Source organism: Helicoverpa zea, chromosome 15 (assembly GCF_022581195.2).
Source record: "Helicoverpa zea isolate HzStark_Cry1AcR chromosome 15, ilHelZeax1.1, whole genome shotgun sequence".
NCBI lineage: Eukaryota > Metazoa > Arthropoda > Insecta > Lepidoptera > Noctuidae > Helicoverpa > Helicoverpa zea.
The window spans coordinates 11,109,477-11,129,232 of record NC_061466.1 but is presented as its reverse complement, the minus strand read 5'-3'; the positions used below and the strand labels follow the sequence as shown (position 1 = coordinate 11,129,232).

The window sequence follows — 19,756 nt, the reverse complement described above, 5'->3', positions numbered from 1 at the left end:
GTTGCCTTAGGGTGACCGTTTTGTGTGCTAGCACAAAATCAATTTACTGATATTGATATAGGAATATTTCTCATCGTCTGTTCGGCTCTGTGTACAACATGTAACGAGTTCCATGAATATTATGATCACATTTTGTTCAAAGAGACTTTGCTGGAATAATGAATTATGAGAAATATTTTTAGCGCTTCTTGCTGCCGTTCAAAAGTCAATATTTCATTAATACGCAGTACCCCTCATTGATTTTTAATATTGCAGCAATCGAGTTTAAATATAGGTTCCTAACTGTAGATATGAATAGATGTCAATCGATCCAATTCTTAGAACTGACATAGTTTACCGAATACCAATTGTAGTAAGCGTATGATATCCCTGTACTGATATTTAAACCCATTGAGCTATTGAACCCCAGATAGCAATACTGTCTAAATATCATTATAACACAGTAATGTAGTTCAAATTACTTATACTATGATAGTTTGTGTTAGAATGTTATTGATGTATTTACAGACATTGTGGATAATCTAAGCGTGGAGCGGGTTGCCTTTCAAAGTGTAATGTCGTTAGTTCATGAGTATGTCGCTTATTCTCGTGTTGATAATCGAATGCTTTCTGATATCAGATTAAGTTATATGTTATCAAAAGCTAAAGATAAGATAAGATAAGGGAAAATTGTGTTATAAGGATGTATTAAAATAGTGCGTTTTAGAGATTTTTTTTTTTAACCAAATCTAATTTCTTTTTATGGAATAAATCTTAAACTTCTGGGGCCCGATTCTCCTAAGTTAATAATGTCAAAATCGAATAGAAATCGAATCGCAATATGATCGCAATAGCAGTTTTAACCATATCGGGCATTCTGCTACTAATAAAAGACCAATCGTATTCGATTGACATTTGATTGGTGTGCGATTGGTCTGCTATTTTGGTAATTTTGATCTATACGGTAGTTTGCTGTACAATCATTTTGCAATCGTAAATCATTTGCAGACAAAATTATTCATTATTGAATGACAGAAAAGGATAAAAACGTTTATTTCAAAGAAAAAATAGCGGAATGCCACATACGCTTCAATCGTAATCGAGTCGGGATCGGATCTCAGTCGAATCGAGTCGAACGTCAATCGAATGTTGCTTAAGTAAAATTAGGAGAATCGGGCCCCTGTTAACAGTAAAAATCGAGAAACAATACCGAGATTCTTTTGTCTTTATCAAAAAGTTACCTTAATAGCAGCTCATTTTGTCGAATCGTGGGCGTCACAAAGCAACAACGATTTTACATTACAGTTCAACCACCCTTAATCTTTATTATACGTAATATATTTCTAAATATAATCGCATTAGCATATTGTAGGTATTTTGGACTGAAACTAAACACATAAGTAAAGTCATCAGGGTAGCTATGGTGACCACCCAGCCTTCGGCCCTAGATTAAGTCTGTACGCACACATGTATAATGTGCTGACTATAATTTTAAGAACTTAGGTAGATAAGTCGCCCCACCGGAGATGTCGCGCCGAGATGGGTCAGACAGTAGATTAGTTTTTTTACAATTAAAAGTACCTCAGAATCGGTAACACGCTTTTAATTTGTCTCCCGAAATTCCTTAGTAGTAATACTTAGTAATTTCAATAGTTTCCCCGCTCCGGAAACAAGAGTGGCGCAGCCGGTAGGATTTCGCTGTTATATTCCTAAATTCTTCGCGGTTTTAAATTCGTCGCGTGTCTCGAGGACGAGCTGCACGATAGCTGTGGGAATTTAAGGACGAGTGAAATCCGACGAACCAAATAAATTACTCTTGGTGCGTGTGGGCAAACAAAGGAATACCAAGGATGAGAGTAGCAGCTGGCTGGTGAGTGATTTTTTCGCCAATCCATGTTCCTCTATCCCCCAATACTTAATACCTACATTATTTTGAGATTAAACCTCTCTCATTATAACGTGTTCATTTAGATTATTGGCTTATCTCATTGTGTTCTATAAATAGAACCGACATAGAGTAGTTAAACTTTCAGAGACGCCAATTAATTGTTATCTCAAGTGTATTCTTTGCATTGATATTTTTATAAATGTGTTTTATTAAAAGTAATAAGTAAAGTGTATGTAATTCTACACCTAATATAAAAAAAAAATATATATTTTATACATTAATATTTTTAATTTTATTACCTAAACTATTACATACATTTTGCGTCTAATTATTTTCTGATTTACGTGTGTTATGTTTGAATTGTGTTATCTTGTGTGTTTCATAGCATAGTCAATTGTACTCTCACGAATTGTTTTATCTGTTCCGTTCTCTACTCTGTGAACATGATGACTTCAGTGACTATTGAACAAATACCCAAAGAAATTATTCAATTAATACCTTTGTATAATGGTGATAAAAGACAGTTAAATCTTTATTTGCGAAAGTGTCAGTATGTCCTTGACCGATATAAGGGTAGCCACGAACAAAATCTTTACGTTTATAATGTTTTAACTAGTCGATTGAGAGATGACGCCGCAGCGCTCTTATCAGAACGTGAAGATATTGTGACATGGTCTGCTTTTAAAGATCTACTTATTCAACATTTTGGAGACCCGCGTAGCGAAGCGTGCATTAATATCGAATTAGAATCCTTAAAAATTAAATCCGGTGAAAGTTATTTAGAATTTTGTAATAGAATCCAAAGTGTTCGATCATTATTGATGTCCAAGGTCAACATGATTGAGGATACTGATTTGAAGAGTGCAAAGACAATTATTTATAACAATACGGCCTTGAATGTGTTCTTATACAATCTCCCAGAGAATATGGTTCGTATTGTAAGGCTTAAGGCACCCTCTAGTTTAGAAGCGGCCTTGAGTATAGTACTTGAGGAAGTTAATTTCTTAGAGCAGTATAATACTAGGAATCGCATTTACGGTCAATCTAGCAGTTTCGGATCAAAATTGGTAATGACGCCAGCGGGATACAAACCTTTATTGCCAAATAATATTACCACACCTAAATTTAATTTCGGTATTCCACAGAATAAATTCAATCAGCCCCAAGGTCAATTACCAAATGCATTAACATCACGCCCCAAGCCTGGGTACTTACCCCAATCTCAACAATTTGGGTACAGGCCACCCCAACAATTCGGGTACAGGCCACCTCAACAATTCGGGTATAGGCCACCTCAACCATTTGGGTACAGGCCACCCCAACAATTAGGATACAGGCCACCGCCACAGTTTGGCTATAAACCGTTGCAACCTCAGCAGTTTGGTTACAAATCCCCCAATAATTCTAATACCCCACAAATACTAAAACCTCAAACGCAAACTACTGATGTGTCTATGCGAACAGCCCAACCTAAATCGAATGTACCACAAGGTTTCAATTTAAATGAATTGTCTGCTGACGACTATGAGCCTTATTACAATAACTATTACTCTAACTATGACGATGACTATTATGGTGACTCAAATGAAATTAATTATCATGACGAGACTCATGTTGACTATGAATTACAATCAGAAAATGAAATTCAGGCACTGGATTTTCAGGAGAGTGCCTCGACGGACAAGAAATCTTAGAATTAAATTTTGACTCTAATTTAGAGCTACCGTATATTTATGTAGAAGAGATAGACGCAAAAATGATGATAGATACTGGTAGTATGAGATCGTTCATTAGTCCTACAAAAGCATATGAGTATTTTTACGACTATATACGTAATGAAAATTTTCAGGTGGTTAGTACTCATGCTACTAGTAGACATAATGAAGTAATAGAAATTCCTCTTCTACCTACCTTTGTTAGTGACGATTGGCATAAGTTCTATGTATACGAAGTAGATCCACGGTATGACGGGCTTATAGGTAACGACCTTTTACAGCAATTAGGTGCAATTATTGATCTAAAAGAACGAATCTTAAAAACGAATTCCACTTGTATTCCAATAATCAATAATAATTTAAATTATAAAATTACTGTACAGCCACGTTCAGAACAACGATTTAAATTGCCAGTAGATCAATATTCAGGTGACGCTATTCTTGACTACCAAGAATTTCGAAATGGACTACGAATGCCTAGTGCTTTAGTAAACTGTGATAGTGGATACGCATTTACAGTAATTCAAAACACTTCAGATTGCCCAAAACAACTGACTATTTGCCAACCTTTCACAGTAACGCCATATGAAAATACAGAATACAACATTAATTTTACTACGACCAATACTCCTCTAGAAATTGACAAATTACTTGAAGAAAATTTAGATAAATTAAGACTCGATCATACCAATGGCGAAGAACGTGAGAAAATTTATGCACTTTGTAGGGAATATAAGGACATATTCTACTGTGACCAAATCCCCCTTACGTTTACTAATCAGGTTAAACATCACATACGTACCAAAAATGAAGATCCTATATACATTAAACCCTATAGACAGGCACCTTTCATCCAAAACGAAATAAATAATCAGGTAGAAAAATTACTTCATGAAAATGTTATACAAGAATCTCATTCCCCTTGGAGTGCTCCAGTTCACCTTGTCCCTAAAAAGAAGGATGCGTCTGGTGAAATTAAATACAGGATGGTAATAGACTACAGACGACTGAATGACATAACCATAGACGACAAATACCCCCTACCTAATATTAATGACCTTTTCGACAAACTAGGAAAGAGTGTGTACTTCACCACATTGGATCTAGCAAGCGGCTACCACCAAATAGAAGTAGAAGAGAAGGATAGACAGAAGACAGCTTTTTCGACGCAAAATGGCCATTTTGAGTTTCTCAGAATGCCGTTTGGACTTAAAACCGCTCCTGCTACCTTCCAACGGACCATGGATAATATTTTGCGTGGTCTGCAAGGACTCCACTGCATGGTATACTTGGATGACATAATAATTTACGGAAATAGCCTTGACGAAATGATAAATAAATTAAGAATTGTATTTGACCGACTTAGAACAACTAACATGAAAATTCAATTAGACAAATCTGAATTTTTACGCAAAGAAGTGCTCTACCTTGGACACACTATAACTAAAGACGGGCTAAAGCCTAATGACGACAAAATAAACGCTGTATTGAATTACCCGTTACCAAAGACAACGACAGAGATTAAGAGCTTTCTTGGACTTGTAGGTTACTACAGACGTTTTATAAAAGATTTTGCAAAAATTACTCAACCATTGACAGCCTGCTTAAAAAAGCGCAACAAAATTGTTATTGACCAGAAATACATAGACGCATTTAACAAATGCAAGGAACTCCTGACACATGCCCCACTGTTACAATACCCTGACTATGACAAAACATTTATACTGACGACCGACGCATCCAATGTCGCTCTAGGCGCTGTGCTGTCACAAGGACAGATTGGCAGTGACAAGCCCATTGCGTATGCTAGTCGTACCCTCAGTGATACAGAATCACGTTATAGTACCATCGAACGTGAACTGCTCGCTATAGTGTGGGCAGTAAAGCATTTTAGGCCCTATCTGTACGGTAGAAAATTCTATATATATACTGACCACCGTCCCTTAACTTGGCTCCAATCTCTTAAAGACCCTAGTAGCAAACTCACACGTTGGCGGTTACGTTTGCAAGATTACGACTTTGATTTAATTCACAAAAACGGCAAACAAAATACAAATGCAGACGCTCTGTCCAGAATAAAAATCAATGCCTTACTCACAGACGACGAAAATCAGTCTCTAGCAGTTAATATTGATGAGAAGGAAGATAAAAATCTAAATGAATGTGCAGATAGTAAAGGTTCATCAACAGTAACGATATCTGATTCTAGTCGAACTATGACCTGTAGTCCTATAGATTTTTCCGACAATATTAGAGAAGTTCACTACGATACAAATGAGTATCCAATACGATCAGTGTCCAGTAAGTCGAACGAAACCGTTCATTCCGCTGTAGAATTAGAATCAACCGGTATACCTATTTTACATGAGGCGATCGACACCAAGCCGAATCAAATCTTAATATTTTCATGGTTTAAAAATCAAATGCATGTTAAGAACCTGTCACGTGACAAACAAAAGATATTAGAAGTTTTCCTGCCAAAAGATAATCCGCAATTAGTAAAGGACTTTTTAAAGGAATACATACAGCCAAAATTAAAATATTTCATTTATTTTGAGGAGAATGAACATCGGAAACTATTTAGCAATATAATAATTGAACTATTCAGAAAGGGAACTATTAACCTATTTGAATGTACAGAAAGAGTTATTTTTGTAGAAGATGAAGGAGAGCAAAAGGCACTTATACTTAAACACCATGAAGGAAAGACCTGTCATAGAGGCATAAAAGAAACGCTAGTTAGGCTCCGTAGAAATTATTATTGGAATAGAATGCAGGAAACTGTAACAGCAGTCATAAACAGTTGCGATGGGTGCCGTAGAATGAAATATGATAGGAAACCCATCAAACCTATATTACAACTAACACAAACCCAAGACGCGCCTTTTCAAGAGCTATTTATAGATCTTTTTAGTATAGAAGGTAAAACTTATTTAACTATAATTGACGCATTTAGCAAATTAGGTCAGGCAATCGAAACTCAGGGAAAATCAACTCCCGAAGTAACTAGAGCACTGATGAAATATTTTTCGTATTACGGTACACCCAGAAGAATAAGCTCAGACCCCGGAACCGAATTTAATAATGAACTAATTAAGGAATTTTTGAATTTACATAAAATTGATTTCCACATTGGAACCCCTAATAACCCCAATTCAATGGGTCTTATTGAGAGGTTCCACTCCACTATAATAGAAATTTACAGACTGGCCAAATACGAAAAACAATGTACTGATGCGGCTTCGGTTATGACTTATTCTGTTCTGGCATACAATCACACTATTCACTCAGTCACTGAACTTGCACCATTTGAAGTTGTCTTCGGACATACCGACTCAAGCAGTCCGTTTAGCATAGAATTAGAAAAACGTTATTTCCAAAAATTAGTAAAAGATCATGCAAAAAGAATAAAAACATTATACGAACACTTAGCAGACAAAATGGTTAATATTAAAGAAAAGAATAGAGAGAGTAAGGGTGGTGAAGGTGAAATAAAGTTTAAAAAAGGAGAAATTGTTTTCGGTAAAGACATAAATAAGCGTAAAAGTAAGGATAAGCCCCGATATATAAAAGCTGTAGTAACAGGCAAAGCAGATAAAAATATTTTACCTATAAAAATAGGAGAAAGGGATACCAAAATTCCTATTAAAAATATAAAACGTCCTCCACAGGTGCGGCATATTATTGATGACAGTCACGATGCTGTCGCTGGCCCTTCATCTGCAAAATCTTGAAGGTAATCCAGGAGTTTTACCGGTGAAACAAGGTCATGCATATTTCCAAACTGATCAGTGGACTATTGTAAAGATCATCAGCCTAGATCAAATTTATACTGACCTTAACTACATCTCTACCAACTATCAAGCGCTTTGTAATTTAATTGATTGGAATGCATCATACTCACAAGAAATTATGACTATTAAAATGCATACAGATTCCATACGTGATTTAACTGTAGAAAAATACCAACAGCTTATACCATCCAAACGATCTAAACGAGGACTCATTAATCCACTGGGCTCTATTATAAAAATTGTTACCGGTAATTTGGATCATGATGATGCGTTGAAGTATGATAATCTCATTTCTAAATTGAATCAAGGTCAAATCACTATATCTAAAAGGTTAACATTGGTCTCTAAAATGTTTGACAGTTTTATTAATGCCACTGAAACTATTGAACAGAATACAATTAACTTCCATAACAGGTTAACTAAAATTGAAACATTAATTAAAGATTTAACTGCTCAGCAAAATAGTTGGATTTTTCTGACGTACTTAACTGGGTTGTTCAATGTTTTCATGAGTAACTTTCGTACTATATTTATTAGATTAAGTGAAATCGAAACTGCACTTGCATTAAGCAGAGTCTCTATTTTACATCAATCAATTGTTAATTCTTCAGAACTTTTATATCATCTTAAATTAATATCCGAATATGAAAGCTTAATATATCCTCCCGCCGAAGCGAACTTGTTAAAAATAGAAGAGATTATATGTGTTAAATCATTTATTAAAAGTAATCAAATAACGTTTATAATGGAGATACCACTTACCGATAATGTTACTTATAACTATTATAAGATTTACTCCCTACCAATTTTCCATGACACCGAAAATAAGACCCTAGCTATTTTCCCCAAATACCCTTACCTATTGGCGAAAGAAAATAGATACTCACCAATCGCAATACCGTGTAGACCATTCTCTGCCGGTGCTCGCTTCCTCTGCACTGCAGACAACAGGATCCCCTTCTATGAACTTACCTGTGTCGAACAGCTTATGAATTTCGAAAACGACCTTACCCTTTGCAAACAACATCCAATAGAAATCGAACAGGTCAGAGTCCAACAAGTCGCTAACAACAACTGGATCCTGTATAGTGAAGAGAAGACCACACTAACAGAACGATGCAAGGATGAGACCAGTAGACAATTGGTATTTGGTACTTACCTGATGACCATCGAAGAACCCTGTGAGGTGGAGATTCATGGCATACACATTAATCATCGTATCTTCATAGAGTCCGATGTGGTGAAAAGAGTACCAATCATCGCCTTACCTCAGTTACGCACTAACGCACAGCTATCCAGTACACGTGCACTTGATATGAAGGGCATAAATCTAGACGAAGTGAAATATATGGCGTATTCGTTAAAACATAGTGAAGTGATCGAAAGTGTTTTTGATAAAAGGGACAGTAGCTTCAGTGCGTCCTTGGTGTACGTGACCTTAGGTTTAGTTATTTTAAGTATTTTTGTATTTTCCGTTTATGTTGTTCGGCTCAAATTGCTGAAATACACGTGTTTCAAGAAAAATTATCGGAACCAATCTAAAATCGATTCTCCCGATAATTTTCCTCTTAAGGTCGGAGGAGCTATGGTGACCACCCAGCCTTCGGCCCTAGATTAAGTCTGTACGCACACATGTATAATGTGCTGACTATAATTTTAAGAACTTAGGTAGATAAGTCGCCCCACCGGAGATGTCGCGCCGAGATGGGTCAGACAGTAGATTAGTTTTTTTACAATTAAAAGTACCTCAGAATCGGTAACACGCTTTTAATTTGTCTCCCGAAATTCCTTAGTAGTAATACTTAGTAATTTCAATAGTTTCCCCGCTCCGGAAACAAGAGTGGGTTGCTAAACGCGCGTATTCACGGCGACAAGCACGTGCACAAACATGCATTAGCATAATCAAACGCGGCGTGCTGCGTGTGTCCTTTACGCACTAGGCGAGAAACACGCGCCGGTTTTATCATGTAAACTACATATCTTTCGCCAAGAGTTTTGGACGCTGGCCGTTGTGCATCACCGAACAGACACATAGAGGTAGTATGTAGTACCTAGATTTAAATAAAGTAGGTATTATGTCAGAGCTATGAAGGTTGATCCCAATATAGGTAGCCTTATGGACCGCATAAAAAAATAATTAAAAATTTCTTGAATAAAATTAATAGTAGGAAAATGTTGTTATTTACGATCAAAATGTAAGCTTAATAACGTGCTATGTTGAAAGTACTGACTCGCAACACAAGCAAAACCATGTTTATTTTGTAACCGATTCAGCAATCGCAAAGTTTATTCAACCTAGTGCGTCACAGTCATCAGTATAAGTTTATGCAGCGTCTACCCACACAGTAAGGTGTAAAAACATAAACCACACAGTTAATATCTTGCTCAGAAACAGTTCAGTCTTCACGTAACTTTACTTAACTAAGGCGGAGAACTCAGATAGATGCCTACGTGACCCTTTTCGTAGTTTTCTATTTCCACCAACCTAATACTGGGTTTCAGAAAAAAGAAAACGAAGAAATATTCCCAGTTATTGAATTCGATTGAGGTTAAGGGTGATTTGGTCCTTAAGAAAAGTGCTGTCCGACTCGAAGCACCAGTGAATCTGGCTTCTGAGATTTTACTGGTCCTTAGATCTAAACGTGTTGCATTGTCAAAAGTGTTTTTGATGTCTTATGTTCACTGCAAGGAAAAAGGTTTCTCTTAACAACTTAAGTGGAGTGTGAACTTAAGTCAAGTGAAGAAATATGTTATGGGTCTTCACTTTGAAGTCACCATTCTACCCAAACCCTCTTTAAAGTATCGATTTGTTCGGCATTGTTATTGCGTAATAGAACTGACTGTCGAAAGCTTGTCTGGGTCAAACCGCTATTCTACATAAAACACAACATCTAAATAATTGCAGTTACTAAATCTAAATAAATTTTATCCAAAACAAATCCTTTTTCTTACTCAATAAAATGGAGAGAAGATTAAACGTAACCCTAAACTGGTTGTACGTTGGGCGATCAATTTGTCCCGGGGTCCGTCTGACCGGCCGAGGGCCATCAAAACAAATGCTACAATTTATTTGATCCATTTTCTATCGCACACGTACACTAACGTTTGAAGATGTTTCGACCAAATTAAATTTCCAGCTTCCAAGTTGAAGTAATCTAATTCTGTTGCTTTTAAGATAGACTTTTTCAGGGAACGGGTGATATTAGATTTGTTGAAGTTGAATATTCAGGTCTTATTTAGATTGTTTACTGTTATAAAGATAGATTTAAAGTCATGTTGCAAGTTTGTATTTATGTTGGTCCCAATGAAAATTGGCTTCATCAACATAACCTTAGGTTCTACCAAGATTTAAGTAACTTAAATCCTTAACTTAAATCCCATATATTTTGTCTGATAGCACGCCACTAAAGACCTGTTAGCTATGAATTAGTTGTGCAATATTATTTATAAGCCCATCTTCCTCATTATGATCAAACATCATAATTATCACTGAAAAGATATCCTCAATGGACCTTTTCAAAGAATAAAGGAGGCTCTACTAATTGCTAACACGAGTGTCAGTACCAACGTATGAATACCTATTATATTTATTCTCGTTAAAATTGGTACTAAATAAAAATGTTGTTCTGAAGATCTCCTTCCTTTATATAAACTGTAGGTAGGTATGGAACTTTATAGCTCAGGTATCGAAGCGTATCTCACGTAGCAATCGATTCGAAATGGACCACAGAGGCGAACTCTGAGCTCTTCAAGTCAAGTGAACTTGTGTTAGGCGTAGGAGACTGTAGATCAGCGATACCTATCGGCCATTTAAGACCTACTTCTTGTTGGCCTCTTGCCAACAACTCACGAAACTACCCAACAACTTTCATGTCCGTACCTAAGCGATTTTGGAAAATTCCGTCGTTAAACTTTCATCGTACATTTTATATATGAGCTAATTTCACCTAAAAGCATTTATAGTCTTCCATTCAGATATTTTGTTAGAATTTTCTTGTCGCCTTAATTTTCAAGTGAGCTCGTCTCGGAGCCTCGGTCACGGAGGAATCCAAAATTGTTTTAGAACGCAAGGCTGCCATTTCTTTCCATCTCTAAGCAACTATTGGTACGTGATCGCACGACCACGCTCGGCGGAGGCTAGCAAGGAAAATAATTCTGAGGTAATCATGTAACTGGCGAGATAATAACAGACCTTTGGGTCCAATGATAAATTGAAAAAATAGGGCCACGTTTGTGTAAATTTCTTTCAGAAGATTCAGGACGATTTTTTTGCTGTCCGTGTGAACATGATGAAGGTAGTTTGTTTCTTTTGAATATTTTTTTACTGGCGTGCCTGATTTTTTGGGTAAAGAATTTTCTTTTACTTTGGTGATAGATTTGATAGATAATAATCTAATGAAAACATGTTTAGGAAAAAGGTTTTTTATTTCGAAATAAAGAGTAAATTGATATATAAAAGGAGAAATTGTTTTCTACTTTTTTGGGTATGTAGGTAAATCAATCCGTTATCGAATATATCTGACACTTGAATATGGGCCATGTAAAATAAATATCACCAACACAAAATACGCGTGTCGCATCACGATGATATATGACGCGCCGCGGCTTCGCTTGTTATTGACAAATACACACTTATTTCAGTAACACTCGATACTACAGGCTTTTAATTACAGCGAACATATTTAATTACATACGTTTTGACGTAATGAATAGTTTGCTTCCATTGAATAATGTTTGTTTGTTGATCAAAAGCCGTTGATGTTACTGTTGATCATTACAACAATCCTACATATATTTAACTGTAATTTTGATAGATTTCCTGCAATAAATAAAAGCTCTTCTTTAATAAACCTCTACTTATACGTAGCATAAATTGCGCAGTACATTTGCAATAATATTGCAAAAAGCACACATAATAAAAGCTCAACCAAAATATTGAATTCCCACTATAAATTCCCTTTTGATTCCGATCATCTTTCAAAATGTTATCGTTCAGAAACTACCTGTTTAATAGAGCGCCACCACAATAATGTCCCTACGGAAAAGTCACAGGTAACAATGGGCCAATACCTTCCAAATAAATCAAACCTTTGGGTCTTACTGAGCATTGTACCCCGCCTCCATTCTATCACAAACACACACAATTATCACCTTAAAAAACATCACTATAAAGCTCACAATTCCTTGAAGTAATTTAGTTGTAGTCTTATTTTGTATTCAACAATTCATAGAAATATGAGCTGTATTGTTGTTGACATAAAGGCGGTGTTTCTGTGCGGTATAGAGACATTAATCAGCGGCCGTCAGTTTGACGCACAAAAGCGTCAAATGTTCGTTGTGAATGAATGAAGTAATTTGTTGTAGATATATTTAGTACATAGTGTTTGTTTGTTTTGGTTTAGGCTTTACTTGGTTTTGTTTCATATTCCATTAGAATTTGAAACTCATCATAATTTATCATTTGGGATTTCGAAAATATTTCATGTAAATAGAATTTGACTCTTTTCTAATTCCAGTGGGTTCGAAGGCAAAAAGATAATATTGTGTCTCTTGTATGTGTTAAAGGAATTAAATTAAAGGGAGCTTGCACGGTAGTCGTATGTTTTTTGAAATATGAACATAATTAACTTACAAAAACAAATGAAGTTTTGGTTACTACGTCACGTAGCCTTAACCTACGCCCAAACTCGATATATTTTCAATAATACATGATTGTTTCTAATAAAATAACTTCCTACCCACTTTCAGATGAAAGGGCAGATATTCCCCAAAGACGAACTTAATATGAAAATGACCTTCAAAATTCATAGCGCAGTTATAACAAGCAAATTAGCGGTTACTACCCTTCTAACGCCGATGGTAGTAAAAACATAGTAATTGCTTACATGGCAGATCGGCAATTAATTCCAACAATAACTTGCTAATTGTATTCAAAGGATAGTACAGTTGAGGGTGTTAAGTGGTACTCGAATTATATTAGTACGTTCATAGTATTTTAGGATGGGAATGGAAAGATACCTATTTAAAAATAATACATAAAGAATCGAAGAGGTTGAATTTCAACTTACGAGTCTGAGAAGTTATATTTACAGCGGACTTTGACTTGACGACTAATATAAATATGCCAAATTGCTTCGTTTATTTAAGAATTACAAATATTTTCTAAAACATACTAAAATAAAGAACAGAATCCCTCTTACCTTGCTACGCTATTTCTCTCCACATATTTTCAAGAAGATTTGGTTTCACAAAATTAGATTTTCCATAATTGTCTAAACAATAAAATTCATACCGCTGTCCTCATAATCCACTTAACACAAGACATACTCAAACGATGACCAATTACTAAATTACTATACCAGTATTAATTCGGCCGACTGTACCATGCATGACTAATATCCCAATGGGGAAAGTGTTACCGTTTAGCGCACGCATATGAAATTCAATGAGCCCGCCGAGCTAAGCCAACTTGAGCCACTCTGAGCCACCCTGAGCCACGTGAGCCACTCTGAGCTATTAACCGCCTTTAGTTTTGTTTAAGTTTGTATTAGTTTAGCTTTGTTTTGGTAGTTTGTTGTAAGGAAGTGTGAACAGAACAAATTAAAGAATTAGTAATGGTTCCACTTCTTTTCCCTGATGTCGTTCATTTGTCTGTACGTTGAACGAATGTATTATTTGGAAACTAACTTGAACTTAAAATTGGTGAAAGCAGTCTAAAAACTACCTTAGCTAGCTGTACATACATATTTATATGTAGGTAAAGGATTGCAGAGACTGGTAAAATAGACACAGCTCTAAATAAATTACGACTTACGAGTTCAGCCACTCCATGGCGCATGACCCAATCGTTTTCAGATTCATAATCTTCGTAAGAATTTCATTTACACTAGACCATGATGCAATGCTAAAGTTCAATAGTTTTATATCATTTAACTATTTCCGAACGAATAATCAAACGGTTGAAATGTTAGTGTTTGGGCAACTCGATAGATAATTACATCCGTCCTTATGTACACTCGTGACTAAAACAGGTATCATTAATATCGATGCGCGTTCCGTTTTACGAGCAATGGGATAGTTTTGTAGGGCTGTCCGTTTTAAATTGAGTAACAGTATTTAATTAGTGAGCGTAGATTTGAGATAACTGATACGTTGTTCTGTAATTAGTTGTTAATAATAAATATACAAAAATGTAATTTGTACTTTTCTGTATATTGTCTTTCTATTATTATATAAAATGTGTAGTTATAATTAGCACAACGATACATTTGTATAACGAGGAAGAGCGAGGTTTATCCCAACACAAGTATCTTTGGATTACTTTTTGGGAAGCCCCGGCAACTAAATTGTAAAAACTTTTTGTCAATAAACACATTTTCTTTTTTTTTTAATATTTCCACATGTAAAAGGGGCATTTTTTCTAAGGAAAAAAAGTTTTCGTCTTCAAATATGAGGTTTTCTACTCATGGTTTGAGACATTATTGTATTCAGTGTCTAAAGACCACTGTATTACAAAACAGATTATTTTAAATATCACTCCGTTATTCTTGCACATTGTTGAATATAGTGTACCTAAATGCATTACCTCAGCACATTCCTTCACTAACTTATGCAAGTTGCGCTAACATGGCAACATTTTCGTTCAAGAAAAATGCTCACAAGCAAAAATCAGCTAAACACACAATACACCTGAGCAGCTCAATTTAGTACAGCTTGTTCGACGGCTCAGGTAAGGCGGTCTTTTTGCAGCTAAAAGCACCTCGATTTCAGGGCGTTTGCTAACGTGAAAATTTTCGTACAGAAGGACCAAAAAATTATGCTGAAAATGTAAGAATAATGACCTTAATTGGAGTTGTTTAAGTCATATTTTGGGCTACATCAATGGTAATTTAAGCAATTTCGTCAATACTGAAGTTTCAATGTATGTGTGAGTGTGTAAAAACAAAGAATTCTACACTGGGATTTCTGTATAAAATTCCGTAGCATTCGTAGCATGCAGTTGGCGGCACGTAGCGCTACGGTCCTCGTAGCCGCGTAGACGCGCTACGAGTAGTTTTCAATACAAATTGCTTTGAGTCGAGTCGGGCTCAGAATTTGTGCTACATTGCAATGTAAAGTTTTATTTCTATGTTTTGAACGTTTGATTGTTGGATTAGTTCCGGTTTGCGGTGACACAAAGAGAATTGTATGCAGTGCTTTGCTATTCTGGTTTGAACAAAGCTTAAATTTCGTTGCATTTTTTATATTTTATTTCATTTTATTTTTAAATGTATGTACGGGAAAAAACAAACACTAGATAGAATTGTTTTATATAAAATATTCTAGACATATACCTACTTCTTTTTTGAGCATTAATTTATCAACCATTTATTTGTAACTGGCTTCCGCCGGTGATTTCACCCACGTTACTGTTACAGCTTTTTTATCGTCCCACTGCTGGGCACAGGCTTCCTCTCACAAGAAGAAGGATTGAGCATTATCATCACCACGCTTGCTCAATGCGGGTTGGTGATTTCAGACTATAGTCCAGGTTTCCTCAAGATGTTTTTCTTCTTCTTTTTATCAGCCATTGGTGTCCAAGATATACTTAGAAAGTACATACAAACTTAGAAAAGTTGCATTGGTACTTGCCTGACCTGGAATCGAACCCACACCCACATACTCGAGAGGCTGGTTCTTTACCCACTAGGCCACCACGACTTCTACTGAGACTGAGGGAATTACATCCCGAACTAGAATGAAAAGCCTTTATGCTACTCTTTTGCATAGCCATAATACCAAGTTACATCAAAACCCGTTCAGCAATTTACGCAAATAAAAACAATACAAGTACACTAAACACGCATTAATGAAACCTAGCACAACAATACAATTACGGCTAAACCTAAACCAATAAATATTCCGACCACTGTTAATTGACCTCACGCCGACTAAACCAAAAACGATTTCGGAAAACAGCTACAAGACAAATGGGCGACTGATGGCTTACAAACACCATATAAAACCCTCATCTATCGTATAACCCCATGAATCCAATACACTGGACCTCTGACTACCCTCACTCTGATAAATTATTACAAATGGCGTATAAACGAATATCTGCCAACCTAGTCACGCTTTCTACTCCACTACAAATACGTACCTTTTTTCCTTTATCTTTTTGTTAAAAGAAATTGTATTTGTATTTGTAGCGGAATGCAGCGATGGATGTTTCAATTAAGAGGCTAAATGAGTTGTATCATTTGTGTCTGTTTTTGTTTAGATTGCTTTAAAGTAAAGACGGATTACAGGTTCTATTTGTGTAAATGTATTTATTTTCACTGTAGAAATTGTGGAGTAATGTCTATAGTTAGTAGTGAGCTTATTATTTTGTGTTTGTAATAAAGGTTAATAGAAGAATATCAATATTGCTCCATACGTTTTGATATTTATCCTACTGTTTTAACTAAGCAATGTTTATTAATCTGAAATGACAAAAGTTCGCTGATCAAAATTACCTATGTACAAAATATTACATAATTACTTCGCTGTTTTTCTGACACCATGCTTATCTCCATCATCAATACAAGCACATTGAATCCTTCGCCCAATACACACACACACACAAATTCTAGTGGTCTAACAAATCTTCACTTTTATCACCTGCCTTCAACAGAATACAATTGACATGACCTACAAAGGCATGATTGTACCTACTCACCAGAAAAGCGGTGGAATAAAGAAGGTTGCATAAAGGAATACCTCCGGTGGCGCCACCTATAGCACGCTTTGAGGAATTCCAATTGAACAGCTCTGATAGTTTCCACTTCTGGAAAATGCGATACAAAATACAACGTTCGGCTGTAATTGCACACTGTTTTTTGAATGTTTATAAATCAGCCATAGTTTTGTGGAATGAAGAGTAAAGGATTGAGGGATTCTGAAATAATCACCGTCAGGTTACCATTTATGCATGATATGAATATGAATATGTACATCTAGGCTTAAGGGATGTCGGCTAATAATGATGGACATGAGCTGGTTACCTAATGCTGATTCCACTAGCCTCTTGTACCATAATAGTTTCCGCCAGCGATATCACACCCTAAAAATATGAGCTATCTAACACTGCAATTACTTTACAAATCAGACTATATGCTTCTGAGAGCGCGTTCAGATAAACAAACAAACACACATAAGATTTATAATATATTACTACTAATACCAATAATAGTTAACGCAATCGTGGGATATTAAATGTATTCATTCCTTGACAGGCAGATAGGTGACCATCCCTGTCATAAATAATCCGAGTCCGAGGAGTCCGAATCATGAGGGATGTTAGACAACAAGACTTAGAAAAGGAGATCAGATATACAGTTGCTCCATGTAAAACCCTAGTACGTTTCTCATCCGTTTAGACTGGAATTCTGTAAAGACTAGGCAGATGGCAAGGGCACGAGCGTAACGTGGAGCAGCTATCTATTACATAATATTGCCAGCCTACCGTGGTATCACAAGGCCACTATATCAAGTATCTATTTGAACATAAACCGTTTATCGCCATCCTATCGCTCGGACAATGGCGGCCGGCGGGAGGGGGAGGTGACATCCGCTTCCGACGGAACCGGAAATGGCTGATATGTGACTTTGTTTTGCGCCGTTTGTTGAGCTTCCCTTATTTACCGTTAGTAATAGCTGTTAATATATTTTGAAATATTGCTAGATGTCATGCTGTTAGGTTGTAGGAATAAAAGTTGGTTCTGATATGGGAACTTATAGTGTTTCTATGTTGCATTGCTGTAAACGATTGACGGAATATCAAAAGTAATTTTATTCAGTACGAAAAAATACATAGTGTGAACGTCCCATTTTCCACCGTAACATTTAATAAAAAAGAACTTATTCGTAGCAAAACGTAGCAACAGTAACAATTATTATTTATTTTCAGTAATAAAATTATGAACAGTTCTATTGACTTTACAACTCAGTAAACTGCACTATCAGTAATTGCTAATTCCATTACAAACACATAAAAACGAAACGGTAAACAAACGAACAAACAATTCAATAACAACTGCAAACCTTTTGACGTATTTCAGATTAGTTTAAACACACAAAAACATAATAGAAACGTATGTAATATTGATATTTGTTCAAAATAATAATTAATGAAATAGTAGGCCGTTGTTATTTTATTAATTAATCTATATCTCATTAGGTATGCATTCGTCAGTTTGTAAACTGATTTAGTTATAAATAAATACCCGGAATCATTATTAGTTTCCGTCCTTTATAACTTTTGTGTTAATTTGTCAAACAGTTTTATTCAATTAACATAATTCTATTATTAGTTTCAAAATTCAAAAACATGTATGTTTATTAATCTGCTATAAATTAATTATAATTAAACCTATTTTTGTATGTAATTTTCAAACATCGAAACAAGAGTCAGCCCCAAAACGCCCACGCTTCACCCCTTCCTATGTATAGCTTAAAGCTTAAAAACTTATAAAATTGATCTTTCATTTTCTAAATAATTCTTTTTACATATCAAAATATTTAGCTACGAGAAGCTTAATTTGTAATATAACCACATCAATAATTAGCTGTTTTCCCACTGTCATCATCTCAATCTCGTCAGAATGTTTCTACATACTTATATGGAGAAAATGTATTTTATGTTACCTACTGGTCTATCTTCCCAATAATGGAAGAATTGTTTAAATTGGTTCAGTAGGTTCGAAACCTTTAGAGGACAAACCAAAAATGTTTCCTCTTTATTACAATAGTATAGATAAGTATTGATATCCTCTCGTGTCTGTATTTATAATTCTATCACTTCATAAATTATATGTGTTAGAACAAAAGTTAACAACCGCGTCAACTCCTACACCCTTTTATATTAGTTCACTGTAAAGCTATTTGCTCGCTACTCAACAACTATAATTAACTCTGGTCTCTATATAATTAACTCTGGTCTCTATATAATTAACTCTGGTCTCTATATAAGTTTACACAATACTTTATCATGTGTAAATGCAATAGTATGTATATACAACGTTATTTTTTGTTTGTGCGAAACCTGAATATAGTTTGTTCAGAATCAGTAACTGAATCGATTCCAATAGTTTTTACACCATGTTATATTTTTTCCCAAAATTATCTAAAAAACTTTGAATGTTGGACACCACAAATAGGTATTTATTCTCGCACAACAAAGGTCACGGCGAGTTCATAGCGGGCGCGAGCGCACAGTGCTATCGCGTTGCGCGGCATGTGTGCGTTTTGTGGTGATTATGTATTTTTACGGACAGTCCCGTAACTTAACAAGCTTATAATTTTGTGATTTTTCATGATACGGTTTTGAAATTTCGTACATAGATTCTTTACATAAAAAT

At 35.5% G+C, this 19,756-nt stretch overlaps 1 protein-coding gene across 1 annotated transcript; it reads left to right on the top strand.

Moving 5' to 3' along the window:
• The first annotated feature begins 1,400 nt into the window (after positions 1–1,400).
• Positions 1,401–9,129, top strand: LOC124636969. The gene is made up of 2 exons (XM_047173268.1): positions 1,401–1,849; positions 7,254–9,129. The coding sequence occupies exons 1-2, from the start codon at positions 1,830–1,832 to the stop codon at positions 8,992–8,994; spliced, it is 1,761 nt and encodes a 586-aa protein (XP_047029224.1). The 5' UTR covers positions 1,401–1,829; the 3' UTR covers positions 8,995–9,129.
• The last annotated feature ends 10,627 nt before the right edge of the window (positions 9,130–19,756 follow it).